The 16,892-nt window shown below is 43.1% G+C and overlaps 2 protein-coding genes across 6 annotated transcripts in view; one reads left to right on the forward strand and one right to left on the reverse strand.

The window, feature by feature from the left end:
• The window catches only part of LOC139543070 (aerolysin-like protein), a 103,780-nt gene extending 88,854 nt beyond the window's left edge, over positions 1-14,926 (reverse strand). Inside the window, exons 1-5 of one of the 5 annotated variants that reach the window (XM_071349204.1) lie at positions 11,064-11,200; positions 9,318-9,401; positions 8,496-8,526; positions 6,106-6,627; positions 3,278-5,812 (exon numbers count right to left, since the gene is read on the reverse strand). In XM_071349204.1, coding sequence (XP_071205305.1) covers positions 5,363-5,812; positions 6,106-6,588 — 933 coding nt within the window. In that variant the 5' untranslated portion in view covers positions 6,589-6,627; positions 8,496-8,526; positions 9,318-9,401; positions 11,064-11,200 and the 3' untranslated portion in view covers positions 3,278-5,362. Of the gene's footprint in view, positions 1-3,277; positions 5,813-6,105; positions 6,628-8,489; positions 8,527-9,317; positions 9,402-11,063 lie in introns of those variants that run through there. The other 4 variants (XM_071349203.1, XR_011668595.1, XR_011668594.1 and 1 more) reach the window with 4 other exon arrangements.
• The window catches only part of LOC139543075 (aerolysin-like protein), a 126,176-nt gene that overhangs the window by 44,559 nt on the left and 64,725 nt on the right, over positions 1-16,892 (forward strand). The gene's annotated exons all lie outside the window — the stretch shown is intronic.

Below are 16,892 nucleotides of genomic sequence, written 5' to 3' on the forward strand. Positions count from 1 at the left end.
AGCTTACCGATCACTGTACCTGTACACAGCCCATCTGTAAATAGCACACCCAACTACCTCATCCCCATTCTGTCATTTATTTTTTGCTCTTTTGCACCCCAGTATCTCTGCTTGCACATCATCATCTGCACATCTTTAACTCCAGCTTTTCATTTCCAAATTTTCGCCACTATGGCCTATTAACCTTATTACGTTTGCAGACACTGTACATAGATTTTAATATTGTGTTATTGACTGTACATGTGTTTATCCCATGTGTAACTCTATGTTGTTGTTTTTGTCGCACTGCATCGCTTTATCTTGGCCAGGTTGCAGTTGTAAATGAAAACACAAGGTGTCTACAAGGTGTCAAAAGCATTCCATAGGGTTGCTGGCTAATGTTGACTCCAATGCTTCCCACAGTTGTGTCAAGATGGCTGAATGTCGTTTCGATGGTGGACCATTCTTGACACACACGGGAAACTGTTGAGCATGAAAAACCCAGCAGTGTTGCAATTCTTGACACATACCGGTGTGCCTGGCACCTACTACCATACCCTGTTCAAAGGCACTTAAATATTTTGTCTTGCCCATTCACACTCTGAATGGCACACGTATAAAATCCATGTCTTAATTGTCTCAAGGCTTAAAAATTCTTCTTTAGCCTGTCTCCCCTTCATCTACACTGATTGAAGTGGATTTAACAAGTGACATCAATAAGAGATCATAGCTTTCACCTGGATTCACCTGGTAAGTCTGTGTCACGGAAAGAGCAGGTGTTCTTAATGTTTTGTGCACTCAGTGTATGTGTTACTTTTCACACACACAATAGATAATATACAGTGCATTCGGAAAGTATTCAGACCCCTTGACTTTTTCACGTTACGTTACAGCCTTATTCTAAAATTTATTAAATCATTTTTCTTTTACAAACAATACCCCATAATGACAAAGCAAAAACGGCTTTTTAGAAATTTTGCCAAATGTTATAAAAAACTGAAGTATCACATTTACATAAGTATCCAGACCCTTTACTCAGTATTTTGTTGAAGCACCTTTGGCGGCGATTACAGCCTCGAATCTTCTTTCTACAAGCTTGGCACTCATGCATTTGGGGAGTTTCTCCCATTCTTCTCAAGCTCTGTCAGGTTGGATGGAGAGAGTCGCTACACACCTATTTTCAGGTCTCTCTAGAGATGTTCGATCGGATTCTTTTTTTTTTTTTGATGCCTTTTTATCTTAGGGAAAATGCATAACAGCGATAGTGTTCAGTGTATTCCCCCAGGTGCTGCAGTGGGACCAACACTTTACATGGTGATTTATATTATTGTTCAGTGTATTCCCTCAGGTGCTGCAGTGGGACCAACACTTTACATGGTGATTTATATTATTGTTCAGTGTATTCCCCAGGTGCTGCAGTGGGACCAACACTTTACATGGTGATTTATATTATTGTTCAGTGTATTCCCCCAGGTGCTGCAGTGGGACCAACACTTTACATGGTGATTTATAGTATTGTTCAGTGTATTCCCCCAGGTGCTGCAGTGGGACCAACACTTTACATGGTGATTTATATTATTGTTCAGTGTATTCCCCCAGGTGCTGCAGTGGGACCAACACTTTACATGGTGATTTATATTATTGTTCAGTGTATTCCCCCAGGTGCTGCAGTGGGACCAACACTTTACATGGTGATTTATATTAGTGTTCAGTGTATTCCCCCAGGTGCTGCAGTGGGACCAACACTTTACATGGTGATTTATAGTATTGTTCAGTGTATTCCCCCAGGTGCTGCAGTGGGACCAACACTTTACATGGTGATTTATATTATTGTTCAGTGTATTCCCCCAGGTGCTGCAGTGGGACCAATACTTTACATGGTGATTTATATTATTGTTCAGTGTATTCCCCCAGGTGCTGCAGTGGGACCAATACTTTACATGGTGATTTATATTATTGTTCAGTGTATTCCCCCAGGTGATGCAGTGGGACCAACACTTTACATGGTGATTTATATTGTTGTTCAGTGTATTCCCCAGGTGCTGCAGTGGGACCAACACTTTACATGGTGATTTATATTATTGTTCAGTGTATTCCCCCAGGTGCTGCAGTGGGACCAACACTTTACATGGTGATTTATATTATTGTTCAGTGTATTCCCCCAGGTGCTGCAGTGGGACTAATACTTTACATGGTGATTTATATTATTGTTCAGTGTATTCCCCCAGAATGCAGTGGGACCAACACTTTACATGGTGATTTATATTATTGTTCAGTGTATTCCCCCAGGTGCTGCAGTGGGACCAACACTTTACATGGTGATTTATATTATTGTTCAGTGTATTCCCCCAGGTGCTGCAGTGGGACCAACACTTTACATGGTGATTTATATTATTGTTCAGTGTATTCCCCAGGTGCTGCAGTGGGACCAACACTTTACATGGTGATTTATATTATTGTTCCGAGTATCCCCCAGGTGCTGCAGTGTCAAAACATAATTTCCCTCATCCCAATAGTTGCCATTTGGCTGTGTTGAGTGATTATTACATATTAATTTAAACAGTATTTCACTTCATTTAGATAGTCCCAATTCATATCTACAGAGAGTTACTAGAGTTAGTAAATGCACTGAACATGCTCATCAGCTGATACATAGATGGTCTGTAGACGCCAACTAAAATCTACTTGTGTTTCACTCTATTTGGAGAGTTCCAAGTCATACTTTATTTTTATTGTTTATTTTATTTAACCTTTGTTTAACTAGGCAAGTCAGTTGAGAACAAATTCTTATTTACAATGACAGCCTAGGAACTGACGGGCAGATCGACAGATTTTTTACCTTGTCAGCTCGGGGATTCAATCTAGCAACCTTTTGGTTACTGGCCCAACGCTCTAACCACAAGGCTACCTGCCGCCAGATAGTTACTAGAATATGCTCTTAAATTATAACTGATATGCAGCTGTGATGCTGCACAATTTATAGTCCAATATTTAAACTTATTTGGGGGAAGGGGGGATTGGGGCAAGTGTTTAAATTGTGCAGTATTTAGCAATCACAATATTCTGTTAGCAGCAGTTGTGATGTGCATGAGAGTGTGTGTGTGTGTGTGTGTTTGACTGCATGTGTGCTAACAAACACATTGGATGATTCTGATATTAAATAATAAATACATCATGATAAACAATGTGATTAGAAAGAGAACAACTCAACGTAATGATAATTAAAATATTTGTGAATTGCGTTAATATTATATCAAATGGAAGTTTGATGCACTTATAAACTTGACTGGGGACATGGTGAAACAAAAGACAAATGGTTTATTATTCATGATATTAAGCTATAGTTACATAACATAGTTTTTTATGGTAAATTTGGGTCTAACCATATATTAAAACATTTTGCAGTGAATGTGGTTCAATAATTCACACAAAATACACTACCGGTCAAAAGTTTTAGAACACCTACTCATTCAAGCGTTTTTCTTTATTTTTACTATTTTCTGCTTTGTAGAATAATAGTGAAGACACCAACACTATGAAGTAACACATATGGAATCAAATGGTTGAGGTCAGGGGATTGTGGACTCTTCTTCTTGGTGAAATAGCCCTTACACAGCCTGGAGGTGTATTGGGTCATTGTCCTGTTGAAAAACAAATGATAGTGCCACTAAGCTCAAACCAGAAGGGATGGTGTATCGCTGCAGAATGTTGTGGTAGCCATGCTGGTTAATTGTGCCATGAATTCTAAATAAATCACAGACAGTGTCACCAGCAAAGCACCCCCATACCAAAACGCCTCCTCCTCCATGCTTCACGGTGGGAAATACACATGCAGAGCTCATCCGTTTGTCCACAATGCGGCGGTTGGACGCAGCGGTTGGATCCAAAACCTCCAATTTGGACTCCAGCCCAAATGACACATTTCCACCAGTCTAATGTCCATTGCTCAGATTTCTTGGCCCAAGCAAGTCTCTTCTTCTTATTGGTGTCTTTTAGTAGGGGGTTATTTCGACCCTGAAGGCCTGATTCACACAGTCTCCTATGAAAAGTTGATGTTGAGATATGTCTTTTACTTGAACTCTGTGAAGCATTTATTTGGGCTGCAATTTCTGAGGCTGGTAACTCTAATAAACTTAGACCCGCAGCAGAGGTAACTCTGGGTCTTCCATTCCTGTGGCGGTCCTCATGAGAGCTAGTTTCATCATAGCGCTTGATGGTTTATGCGACTGCACTTGAAGAAACTTTCAAAGTTCTTGAAATTTTCCAGATTGACTGACATTCATGTCTTAAAGTAATGATGGACTTTGGTTTCTCTTTTCTTATTTGAGCTGTTCTTTCCATAAAATGGACTTGTTCTTTTACCAAATAGGGCTATCTTCTGTATACCAACTCTACCTTGTCACAACACAACTAGTTGGCTCAAACGCATTAAGAAGGAAATCCATTCCACAAATTAACTTTTAAGAAGGCACACCTGTTAATTGAAATGCATTCCAGGTGACTACCTCATGAAACTGGTTGAGAGATTGCCAAGAGTGTGCAAAGCTGTCATCAAGAAAAAGGGTGGCTATTTGAAGAATCTAAAATCTATTTTGATTTGTTAAACACTTGTTGGTTACTACATGATTCCATATGTGTTAGTTCATAGTTTTGATGTCTTCACTATTATTCTGCAATGTAGAAAATAGTCAAAATAAAGAAAAACCCTTGAATGAGTAGGTGTTCTAAAACTTTTGACCGGTAGTGTATGTGTTAACATGTTATGGGACACAAAGGCACCGTATTCTAAGAATGACCCTCCTGTTGTTATACCCTCTGAGACAGAAAGAAAGACCTGAGTCAACTGGGTTCAATTAGAATCACTCAAAGTTTATCATAATAACAGAAAGACCTGAGTCAACTGGGTTCAATCAGAATCACTCAAAGATGATCATAGTAACAGAAAGAGCTGAGTCAACTGGGTTCAATCAGAATCACTCAAAGTTTATCATAATAACAGAAAGACCTGAGTCAACTGGGTTCAATCAGAATCACTCAAAGTTTATCATAATAACAGAAAGACCTGAGTCAACTGGGTTCAATAAGAATCACTCAAAGATGATCATAGTAACAGAAAGACCTGAGTCAACTGGGTTCAATCAGAATCACTCAAAGATGATCATAGTAACAGAAAGACCTGAGTCAACTGGGTTCAATCAGAATCACTCAAAGATGATCATAATAACAGAAAGAGCTGAGTCAACTGGGTTCAATCAGAATCACTCAAAGATGATCATAATAACAGAAAGAGCTGAGTCAACTGGGTTCAATCAGAATCACTCAAAGATGATCATAGTAACAGAAAAGGCACACAAAGAATTATTTAATTCTATCACTGTACTTATTATCTCTCCTTTGTGGATACCCTCGCTGAAGTGTAAGTCACACCGGTGTAGACGCCCTTGGATGGGAAGACCAGCTGACTGCCATTCATGCAGGTGACTTTCACGTTGGCCTCGTAGTCGAGGTCGATATTTGCTCTCCCCACTGTGACCTCAACATCCATGGTCTTCCCTGGCGGGATCTTCAGGTTGATGGTATCTGATTCTGTTATGGTCTCTGTCTTCTCCAGGCTGGTGGAATGCTCCACTCCCACGGTCAAGCTGAACCCTGATGTCACCTCGACCAGATCTGGGATCCCTGCTTTGACCGACACACTCAAGGTGGATTCTATCTTGTTGCTGACGGACCAGGAGGAAGTCTTGGTCAGGGTCTTGCTGTATGAAATGGACTCTTCTTGAACCAAGGAGGTGTTGTTGTGGTGAGACAGAGATTTCACATATTCTGGGCTCACCTAAAATAAACACACACACACACAGACACACACACAAATATACAAATTGTTCAGACAAGACAAAGACAATTTAAGAACTAGTCATCAGTGAGGAACTGATCAATTAATTTTTAGAAAGCCAACAATAATAACTAGTGTGTGTGTGTATGTGTGTCTACTGTCCTAGAAATGAGATGCCTGATGAATATCGACCCCCATATTGGATTATATGTTTTAAAGTGGACAGCCCCCTTAATGTTAGAGCATCGGTCGAGTTTTCCTGAGCCGTCTACACACATCTATAAAGAGCTCACCTGGGGTTTGAAGAGGGACAGGGTGGGATACCTCATGTCGGTCAGCACGGACGACTTGATGTTGTTGATGAAGAGGAAGCCCATGCAGTCGATGTCCGAGCCAGACCTGCCCTGCAGCCCCAGGCAGATTCCGGACCCCACATTGATGGTGTACTCAGTCTTCAGTCCCCAGCTGGTCATTTTTTCAAAGAACTCCCTGTTCTCACTCGTCGTGAACTTGATGGCACCCAGACGTGTGCCGGCGCCGTTACCCCACAGAGACAGCTTGGTGATGCGCTCGCCGAGTTTGAACTCAAACTCTTTGAAAGTGTTAGCCTCTCCAAAGGTCGCAACGCGGCCGTCGGTAAGCTCCACCCGCACAGCTTTCACCTGCCAGCCTTCCACCGCCACTCCAATCTTCTTGAGGGTGGCACCGTTGTTCATGCCGTGGAATTCAAATGCACTGCCTCCTTGACCACCTATAAGTTCCAGTGTGGTTGCCATGTTGAGTGTGTGTGTGTGTGTGTGTGTGTGTCAAGTAACCTAAAAAATACAAATTTGTACACATAACTTCAAGCTTCAACTCAAAGGAGATCTGATTCAGACATTCAAAGTACCAAAAGGAAATTAAAGAACAAGATATAAGGATCAAACGATAACCAAGGGATATAATGACTTATAATGACCCAGCACCTCCCCACTCTACCTCCTGCTGTTTGTTCCTGATCAACACCATGGAGTCCCTCTCCTACTCCCAGCACCTCCCCACTCTACCTCCTGCTGCTTCTTCCTGATCAACACCATGGAGTCCCTCTCCTACTCCCAGCACCTCCCCACTCTACCTCCTGCTGCTTCTTCCTGATCAACACCATGGAGTCCCTCTCCTACTCCCAGCACCTCCCCATTCTACCTCCTGCTGTTTCTTCCTGATCAACACCATGGAGTCCCTCTCCTACTCCCAGCACCTCCCCATTCTACCTCCTGCTGTTTCTTCCTGATCAACACCATGGAGTCCCTCTCCTACTCCCAGCACCTCCCCACTCTACCTCCTGCTGTTTCTTCCTGATCAACACCATGGAGTCCCTCTCCTACTCTCAGCACCTCCCCATTCTACCTCCTGCTGTTTCTTCCTGATCAACACCATGGAGTCCCTCTCCTACTCCCAGCACCTCCCCATTCTACCTCCTGCTGTTTCTTCCTGATCAACACCATGGAGTCCCTCTCCTACTCCCAGCACCTCCCCACTCTACCTCCTGCTGTTTCTTCCTGATCAACACCATGGAGTCCCTCTCCTACTCCCAGCACCTCCCCACTCTACCTCCTGCTGTTTCTTCCTGATCAACACCATGGAGTCCCTCTCCTACTCCCAGCACCTCCCCACTCTACCTCCTGCTGTTTCTTCCTGACCAACACCATGGAGTCCCTCTCCTACTCCCAGCACCTCCCCACTCTACCTCCTGCTGTTTCTTCCTGATCAACACCATGGAGTCCCTCTCCTACTCCCAGCACCTCCCCACTCTACCTCCTGCTGTTTCTTCCTGATCAACATGGTGACTTATGAGTAATGAAACATATTGTTGTGTAAGTGAGCACGTCTCTATGCATTGTAAATTTAATTCTGATGTTGCTATAATTACAATTTATAGTACAAATGTTACAGATGCTACATCAGAATATAATAACCTGCCCTATAATGATGAGTATGAATGTAATAGATGCTCATCAGAATATGATAACCTGCCCTATAATGATGAGTATGAATGTAATAGATGCTCATCAGAATATGATAACCTGCCCTATAATGATGAGTATGAATATAATAGATGCTACATCAGAATATGATAACCTGCCCTATAATGATGAGTATGAATGTAATAGATTCTACATCAGAATATGATAACCTGCCCTATAATGATGTGTATGAATGTAATAGATGCTCATCAGAATATAATAACCTGCCCTATAATGATGAGTATGAATGTAATAGATGCTCATCAGAATATGATAACCTGACCTATAATGATGAGTATGAATGTAACAGATGCTCATCAGAATATAATAACCTGCCCTATAATGATGAGTATGAATGTAATAGATTCTACATCAGAATATGATAACCTGCCCTATAATGATGAGTATGAATGTTATAGATTCTACATCAGAATATGATAACCTGCCCTATAATGATGAGTATGAATGTAACAGATGCTCATCAGAATATAATAACCTGCCCTATAATGATGAGTATGAATGTAATAGATTCTACATCAGAATATGATAACCTGCCCTATAATGATGAGTATGAATGTAACAGATGCTCATCAGAATATAATAACCTGCCCTATAATGATGAGTATGAATGTAATAGATTCTACATCAGAATATGAGGTGTTTATGGTGCTGAAACTCACCTCTCCAAACAAAGTTTCTGCTTTGAAATATCTGAAAGAGTAAAGATATAATTGAATTAATATAGAACAATAATCTTTAAGACAGACTGCAGTATTCACAGGTATGCATTAAAATTATTTGACACCATCTAATATATAACAGGGTCTGTCAACCTTTTAAAATATACAGTATGTCCAATTGAATCTAACATTCATATTTAGTCAAGAAATTCCTAAAACATGACTGTTAATAATTAAAACTTCATTTCTGGATGTAAATCGAAACTTTACCTCGATTTCAAATGGTTTCAGAAAGGTGAAGTATTTTATTTTACCGGACTTTAACAATTTAGAATCTGTAATTTCAATACTAGTTGTGTTAGTCAAATCAAGATGAAAAGGAAAGTTTGGTATAAAGCACTACACTCAACAGTCTACTTTATAGGAACAACTAAACATCATACTGTCATACCACATCTGCATACCTGAGTCAAATGAATCCTTGTAATAATATAGTATAAATACAACATGAACATGCAACAAGAAATATGTGTCACGCCCTGGCCATAGAGAGGCTTTTATTTTCTATTTTGGTTAGAACAGGGTGTGACTAGAGTGGGCATTCTATGTTTTATTTCTTTTTTTTGGCCGAGGGTGGTTCCCAATCATAGACAGCTGTCTATCGTTGTCTCTGATTGAGAATCATACTTAGGCAGCCTTTTTCCCACCTGTGTTTTGTGGGTAGTTGTTTTCTGTTTTGTGTCTGCACCTGACAGAACTGTTTTGTTCTACTTTATTATTTTGTTTCAGTGTTCAGTTTGATTAAATATCATGAACGCTTACAACGCTGCACCTTGGTCTCCTACTACTTCATACGACGAGCGTGACAATATGAATAGCTAGAGAAACCTGTGTTTAGTCACTCACCTGAACACACATTACACAGGATCAGCAGAGCAGGCCAACATCCACCATGTGAAAACAAAAACAATAGCAGGCCAAAGTGAACAATGTGAATACAAAAACATCATGTCATACATATTGATTAACTACAAATGATGACCAATAAGTCAACTGTTTCATCATTTAGGTCCCGTTTGTTCCCTGAAATGGGCAGTTAATTAGTAATAAAATCAACCTTAGTTATAAAATATTTTTTCACTTAGCAAGATGAGTTGGTTAAGATTTTTTTTTACTGACATACAACGCTTTTGCATGCCTCAGTTTCAAAGATGGATGTAGATTCTCTAATTTAAGTAAGCTTTCATGTTAAAGCTGCATTAGGTCATAGTTATTTTTAACAATTTCTTGAAATTGTCATCACACACTGTCAGCTATCAGTATGTAAAATGTTCTGAGAGAAGATCCAGCTTCTTTGACTGCCCTTCACTCTGCAATCACTCTGAAATATCATTCCAGACAATCGTGTCCCTAGTAGGGATGCACCTAATATGCACAAATAATTAGATTTAAACAGATAAATATACATGATTAATTATATCAATTTCATTATTTGGGATTTATTAACAGTTATGTCTGCAGGCAGAAGGCACAGAAAGCGAACAAGAGTGTGTGAGAGAGTTGAGTCCCTCCCCTCCTGTTCAGCTGAGGCAGGGTCTATCGCTGCACACAGAGGAGCAGAAGTTGGAGCCAGTTAAATGTTTGTTTGTTGGTAACATTCCTGTTCATGCATTCCATTTATATTATGGATAATAAAGTTGGTAAAGTGACTGAACAAAGCCTGTTTTTTGTCGAGATAGCACCAGTCACCTACTTTGAAAATTGGCAACTTTCCAGTTGACTTGATGGACTATTGCTAGCAAAGTCTGCTTTCTACACATACCTACTGCAGCTTTAACAGAGCAAAATTGCTTGCATGAAGAATTTCCTCTCTCAGTTCACCTTTCCCTGCAGTTCAATAATTTGGAACCTGACATTTCAGCACCCAATGCTAGATTTGTCAATCAGTGTATTCAAGATGAAGAGACAGCTTGATGTAAAACACTACACTCAACAGTCTACTCACCTCACATTAAACATCATACTAACATCATACTTTTGAATTCAAAACAGAACAATAGGAGGCTGAAGTCAACCATGTGAAAACAAGGCCACAGTTAACATGTCGTCCCCCACGAATGATGCACCGCCTCCTGGGCCAATTGACTTATTGTGTGTTACTAACAAATTGCAGTTAATTACCATAGCCCCCATCTTGGGCCAATTAGTGTCATTTTGTAAATGACAAATCTGTATGGCAAGACGAATCATTAACCCAAGCTTTGTCAAAATCAGCCCAGTGCTCCCAGTGCTCTCTGATATATCTTGTTTTACTAACTTACAAGCAAACATACGAACGAACGGACAGAGAAAGATCCGTAGTCCCCTCCCCAATTTCATCGTGGGGGACAACAAACCCATACCATGCTTGTTTAACTAGACTTTATAACTGATTAAGCAACTGTTTCAGAATATCCTAAGCATTTGTTCCCTGAAAGTTTTGTTCATTTGTTGGTCAAAATAAAAACATAGATTTCAAATATTTCCTCATATAGTAAGATTAGTTATTTAGAGACATTGTGTACTTACATAGAATGATATGCAGGCCTCAGTGTTAAGGATGACTATAGAAGATCTTGATGAAAGAAAACTGATAGGTCTGATTCAATATGCAATAAACCTGTTTAAGAGTCAAGACTCAGAGTAAAGTTGCAACAGCGGAATATGTGTCTCTGGAGAGGAGAAGCATTCTTTCATATAGCAGCAAAACTCCTCCCACTTCCATAAAATTATGTACATCAGAATTTCCACAGAACCTTTCACCCTGAATAAACATTGTATTGTGCTTATCATGACAGATGTGTTTTGTGGAAATTGAACACCAGGGACTCCTTTAGTCCATATTAAATGATTAATTCTATATTATCACTTAACTGGAGAGGTTAAAACAAACACGTACAAAGTACAAGTCTGCCACAAGCTCTGCTAGGGAGGTCCTTCAGTTCTCTTATATACTGCTACACATTAAGAAACAAAAGAAACGACATGGGCATGGTTCATAGGGTTGGTTACTGCAGGTAACTGGCTGTTATATCACACTCCCAATCACAGCCAGATCTCTTTGCACTGACATGCAGTGCCTTAGACCGCTGCGCCACTTGGGAGCCTAACCTTCCTTCCTTGCTAGTTGACTACAGTAGGAAGATGTCTTTTACCAAGGCAACATGACTGTAAACTTCACGGAAGCATTTAGGGAAATGTTCCATCAAAATGAATCATATATCAATATAATTTACATATTTTGCTCCACATTTTTTTCAACACTTAAGCCTATGGCTGTAGCTCAAACAGTTCACGTCTGTGTATTACATGGAAGATGAAAATCAATAATAAAAATGAATGTGTAATGAACACGAGGAGAAATAGGGAGCTGGTTTCAAGCGCAGGGCGTAGCAGGTGTTTATTGAAAAGGACCACAGGGGGAGGCAGGTAGCCTGGTCCAGGGGCAGGCAGAAGGTCATACACAGAAAGTCCAAAGGCAACAGTACAGGCAGGGAAAAGGCTAGTAATGTAGTCCGGGAGGTCAAGGCAATAGGTAGATAACAGGTAATCCAATAGACTAAAGTACAGGCAGGGACTAGGCAAAAAGACATCATTAGTGAGGCAGGAAAATACTATCATACACAGGAGGAGTAAATTACGGGAAAACCAGTAATCTGATGGACATGTGTCACAAAACAAGTAATACGTCACAGTGACGGGGTGCAAAGAACTTAACTAAATAATGTGTGATAATGACATACAGGTGTCTGAACAGGTGATTAGAATTCAGGTGATTGGGATCTGGAGAGTGAGCTGCGTTCAGGGGATCTAGGTGTTTGAGAGTGTGAGCTGGAAAGTGGTCTGGAAAGTGAGCTGCGTTCAGGGGATCTCCGTGTTTGAGGGTGTGAGTTGAAAGCAGACGTTACAATGTGTAGGCTAATGTTAAGAGGAGACCCTAATCTGTACCTACATACCTCAACCAGAAGCCATGGATTACAGGCAACATTCGCACTGAGCTAAAGGGTAGAGCTGCCGCTTTCAAGGTGCGGGACTCTAACCCGGAAGCTTACAAGAAATCCCGCTATGCCCTGCGACGAACCATCAAACAGGCAAAGTGTCAATATAGGGCTAAGATTGAATCATACTACACCGGCTCCGACGCTCGTCTTATGTGGCAGGGCTTGCAAACTATTACAGACTACAAAGGGAAGCACAGCCGCGAACTGCCCAGTGACACAAGCCTACCGGACGAGCTAAATTCCTTCTATGCTCGCTTCGAGGCAAGCAACACTGAGGCATGCATGAGAGCATCAACTAGGGCAGCTCATGACTGAAGGGCAGCTCATGACTGGAGGACGGCTCCTGACTGGCGGGCGGCTCTGGCGGCTCCTGACTGGCGGGCGGCTCTGGCGGCTCCTGACTGGTGGGCGGCTCTGGCAGCTCCTGACTGACGGGCGGCTCTGGCAGCTCCTGACTGACGGGCGGTTCTGGCAGCTCCTGACTGACGGGTGGCTCTGGCAGCTCCTGACTGACGGGCGGCTCTGGCAGCTCCTGACTGACGGGCGGCTCTGGCGGCTCAGGACAGACGGGCGGCTCTGGCGGCTCAGGACAGACGGGCGGCTCTGGCGGCTCAGGACAGACGGGCGGCTCTGGCGGCTCAGGACAGACGGGCGGCTCAGGCGGCACTGGACAGACGGGCAACTCAGGCGGCGCTGGACACACGGGCGGCTCACGCGGCGCTGGACAGACGGTTTGCTCAGGTGGCGCTGGACAGACGGGCGGCTCAGGCGGCGCTGGACAGACGGGCGACTCAGGCAGCACTGGACAGGAGGGAGACTCAGGCGGCGCTGGACAGGAGGGAGACTCAGGCGGCGCTGGACAGGAGGGAGACTCAGGCGGCGCTGGACAGGAGGGAGACTCAGGCGGCGCTGGACAGGAGGGCGGCTCAGGCCTGCCGAGGCGCACTGTAGGCCTGGTGCGTGGTGCCGGAACTGGTGGTACCGGGCTGGGGACAAGCACCACTGGGCGAGTGCGGGGAGCAGGAACAGGGCATACTGGACCCTGGAAGCGCACTGTAGGCCTGGTGCGTGGTGCCGGAACTGGTGGTACCGGGCTGGGGACACACACCTCTGGGCGAGTGGTGCGGGGAGCAGGAACTGGAGGCCTGGTACGTGGTGCCGCAACCAGAGGGCTGGTGCGTGGGGCTGCCACAGGAGGGCTGGTGCGTGGAGAAGGCACCGGATAGACCGGACCATGGAGGCGCACTACAGGTCTCGAGCACCGAGCCTGCCCAACCCTACCTGGCTGAATGTTCACCGTAGCCATGCCAGTGCGGCAAGGTGGAATAGGCCGCACTGGACTATGCACACGTACTGGAGACACCATGCGTAGGGCTGGTGCCATGTACACCGGCCCGAGGAGACGCACTGGAGACCAGATGCGTAGAGCCGGCTTCATGGCACCTGGCTCGATGCCCAGTCTAGCCCGGCCGATACGAGGCGCTGCTATGTACCGCACCGGGCTATGCACACGTACTGGAGACACCGTGCGTATCTCCGCATAACACGGTGCCTGCCCGGACCATCTTTCTCCACGGTAAGCACAGGGAATTGGCACAGGTCTCCTACCTGACTTAACCACAACCCCGTGTGCCTCCCCCCAATACATTTTTGTGGCTGCCTCTCTGGCTTCCAGCCGCGCTTTCGTGCTGCTTCCTCATTCCACCGCCTCTCGGCTTTAGCTGCCTCCAGCTCTTCACGAGGGCGGTGATATTCTCCAGCCTGTGCCCAGGGTCCCTTGCCGTCCAGAATCTCCTCCCAGGTCCAGGAGTCCTGCGATTTCGGCCGCTACTGCTGCTGCTGCTCCTTACCACGCTGCTTGGTCCTTTGGTGGTGTGTGATTCTGTAACGTTCTTCGTCGGGCGAAAGAGAGGAGGACCAAAATGCAGCGTGATGATTATCCATTTTAATTGAATACTTTAACAACGAACAAAAACAATAAACCGACAAAATGAACGAAGACGAAACAGTCCCGTAACATAAACACAGGAACACAGTAACAGGAACAATCACCCACAACCCACAATACAAAACAGGCTACCTAAATATGGTTCCCAATCAGAGACTAACACCTGCCTCTGATTGAGAACCATATCAGGCCAAACACATAGAAATAGACAAACTAGACATACAATATAGAATGCCCACTCATATCACACCCTGACCAAACAAAACATAGAAACAAACAACGCAAACTATGGTCAGGGCGTGACAATAATATGTTGTATTAATAGAAAGGGAGGGGCTATGGGACCCCTCCTCCTCTACATGTATAGGATCCTAGATTACAGACTAACAATATATATATTCATTGTAAGGATTTAGAATTGTTCCACAGTCTTTAAGTCTGTGCCTATTATAAAGAAATGGGGGGGGGGGGGGGGGCGTCTGTGAAATAGCATTTCAAACATAAATATAGAGCTCTGTAGGGGAGTAGAAGAGATAAGAGGCTAGTCAGACATACCTCTATAAATCAACTTGAGGGAGTGGTTTTTACTCCTGAGGCCTTAGAAAACACTGGAACTATTATATTTCTTGCAAGTTTGTACAGTTGTGTATTCATGGGCTTGTCTGAGAAGCAGCAGGTCATGACATCACAGGGTGTTGACTACATGCATGATAAAAGCAACTTGGACTTTTCCTATGAGGCATAACTCAGGAGAGACATCAGTTGAATGTGTGATGTTTGATCTTTGACTTCTGTCTACAGCTGTATTTTGATTAAAATTGTTATCATTTATACGTGCACATTTTGAGTGTTCCTTATTTGTTAAGTATTAAAACGGAGCACAGAAAAACGGAACCAACAATTGCCTTGCTACTGTGATTTTCAAATGTCTTTTTACTGTTGTTTTATTTCTTTACTTACAGACAGACAGACAGACACACACACACACACACACACACACACACACACACACACACACACACACACACACACACACACACACACACACACACACACACACACACACACACACACACACACACACACACACACACACACACACACACACACACACACACACACACACACACACACACACACACACACACAGTCTTGTACAGCTAACCTTGTGGGGACACACAATTCAGTCCCATTCAAAATCCTATTTTCCCTAACCCCTAACCCTAAACCTAACCCTAACCCAAAAACCTAAACTTTATCCTAACCCTAACCCTACAACTAACCCGAGCTCCTAACCTTAATATTTAACTTAATTCTAACCCTAACACTAATTCTAACCTTAACCCTAAACCCCCTAGAAATAGCATTTGACCTTGTGGGGACTAACAAAATGTCCCCAGATGGTCAATTTTTACTTTGTTTACCATTCTTGTAGGGACTTCTGGTCCCCACAAGAATAGTTAAACATGTCCACACACACACACACACACACACACACACACACACCTTTTTTTTCGCACTATTGGTTAGAGCCTGTAAGTAAGCATTTCACTGTAAGGTCTACACCTGTTGTATTCGGCGCACGTGACAAATAAACTTTGATTTGATTTGGTTGTTCTCCCCATCTCTCAGCCTACCCAGGCGGTGCACCACATCCAGAGAACCTGCATCAATATTCTGCTCGTCCTCCGGGACTATTGCCTTGCAAATGTACATTTGACTCCATTTTCAGTGAGTTTCTTCTCCTGCTTTGCAACCTGAGTATTCATTGTTGCGTTCTGCTGCTTCAGAGTATTTACTTCTTCAGGATTGAAATCAATCCCTTTCTTCAGGTTAACGATGCAGACAGTGTTCTGTTCCCCCCCCCCCCCACATTCACCCCCCTTTTCTACACTGCAAGCATATGAATGAATTCAGCAATGCCTTTTTTCTCCTTGGTGGTCTTAAAGTCACGATTGGCCTCATGGTGAAATCCCTGAGCAGTTTCCTTACTCTCCAGAAACTAAGTTAGGAAGGACACCTGTTACTTTGTAGTGACTGGGTTTATTGATACACCATCCAACGCCTAATTAATAACTTCACCTTGCTCAAAAGGATATTCAGATAAAAAGCACACCATGCAATAATCTGAGACTGCGCTCAAAAATAACAACATTTCTCCGCCATGTTGGAATCAACAGAAATACGAAATGACATCATAAATATTCCCTTACCTTTGATAATCTTCATCAGAAAGCACTTCCAGGAATCCCAGTTCCACAATAAATCGGTTTTGTTCGAAAATGTCCATTACTTATGTCTAAGTAGCTCCTTTTGCTAGCATGTTTAGTGCTGATTCCTGATTATTATTTGACCATGCTTGTCACTTATGAACATTTTGAACATCTTGGCCATGTTCTGTTATAATCT

The sequence above is a fragment of the Salvelinus alpinus genome, chromosome 17 (assembly GCF_045679555.1).
Source record: "Salvelinus alpinus chromosome 17, SLU_Salpinus.1, whole genome shotgun sequence".
In the NCBI taxonomy this organism is placed as follows: Eukaryota; Metazoa; Chordata; class Actinopteri; order Salmoniformes; family Salmonidae; genus Salvelinus; species Salvelinus alpinus.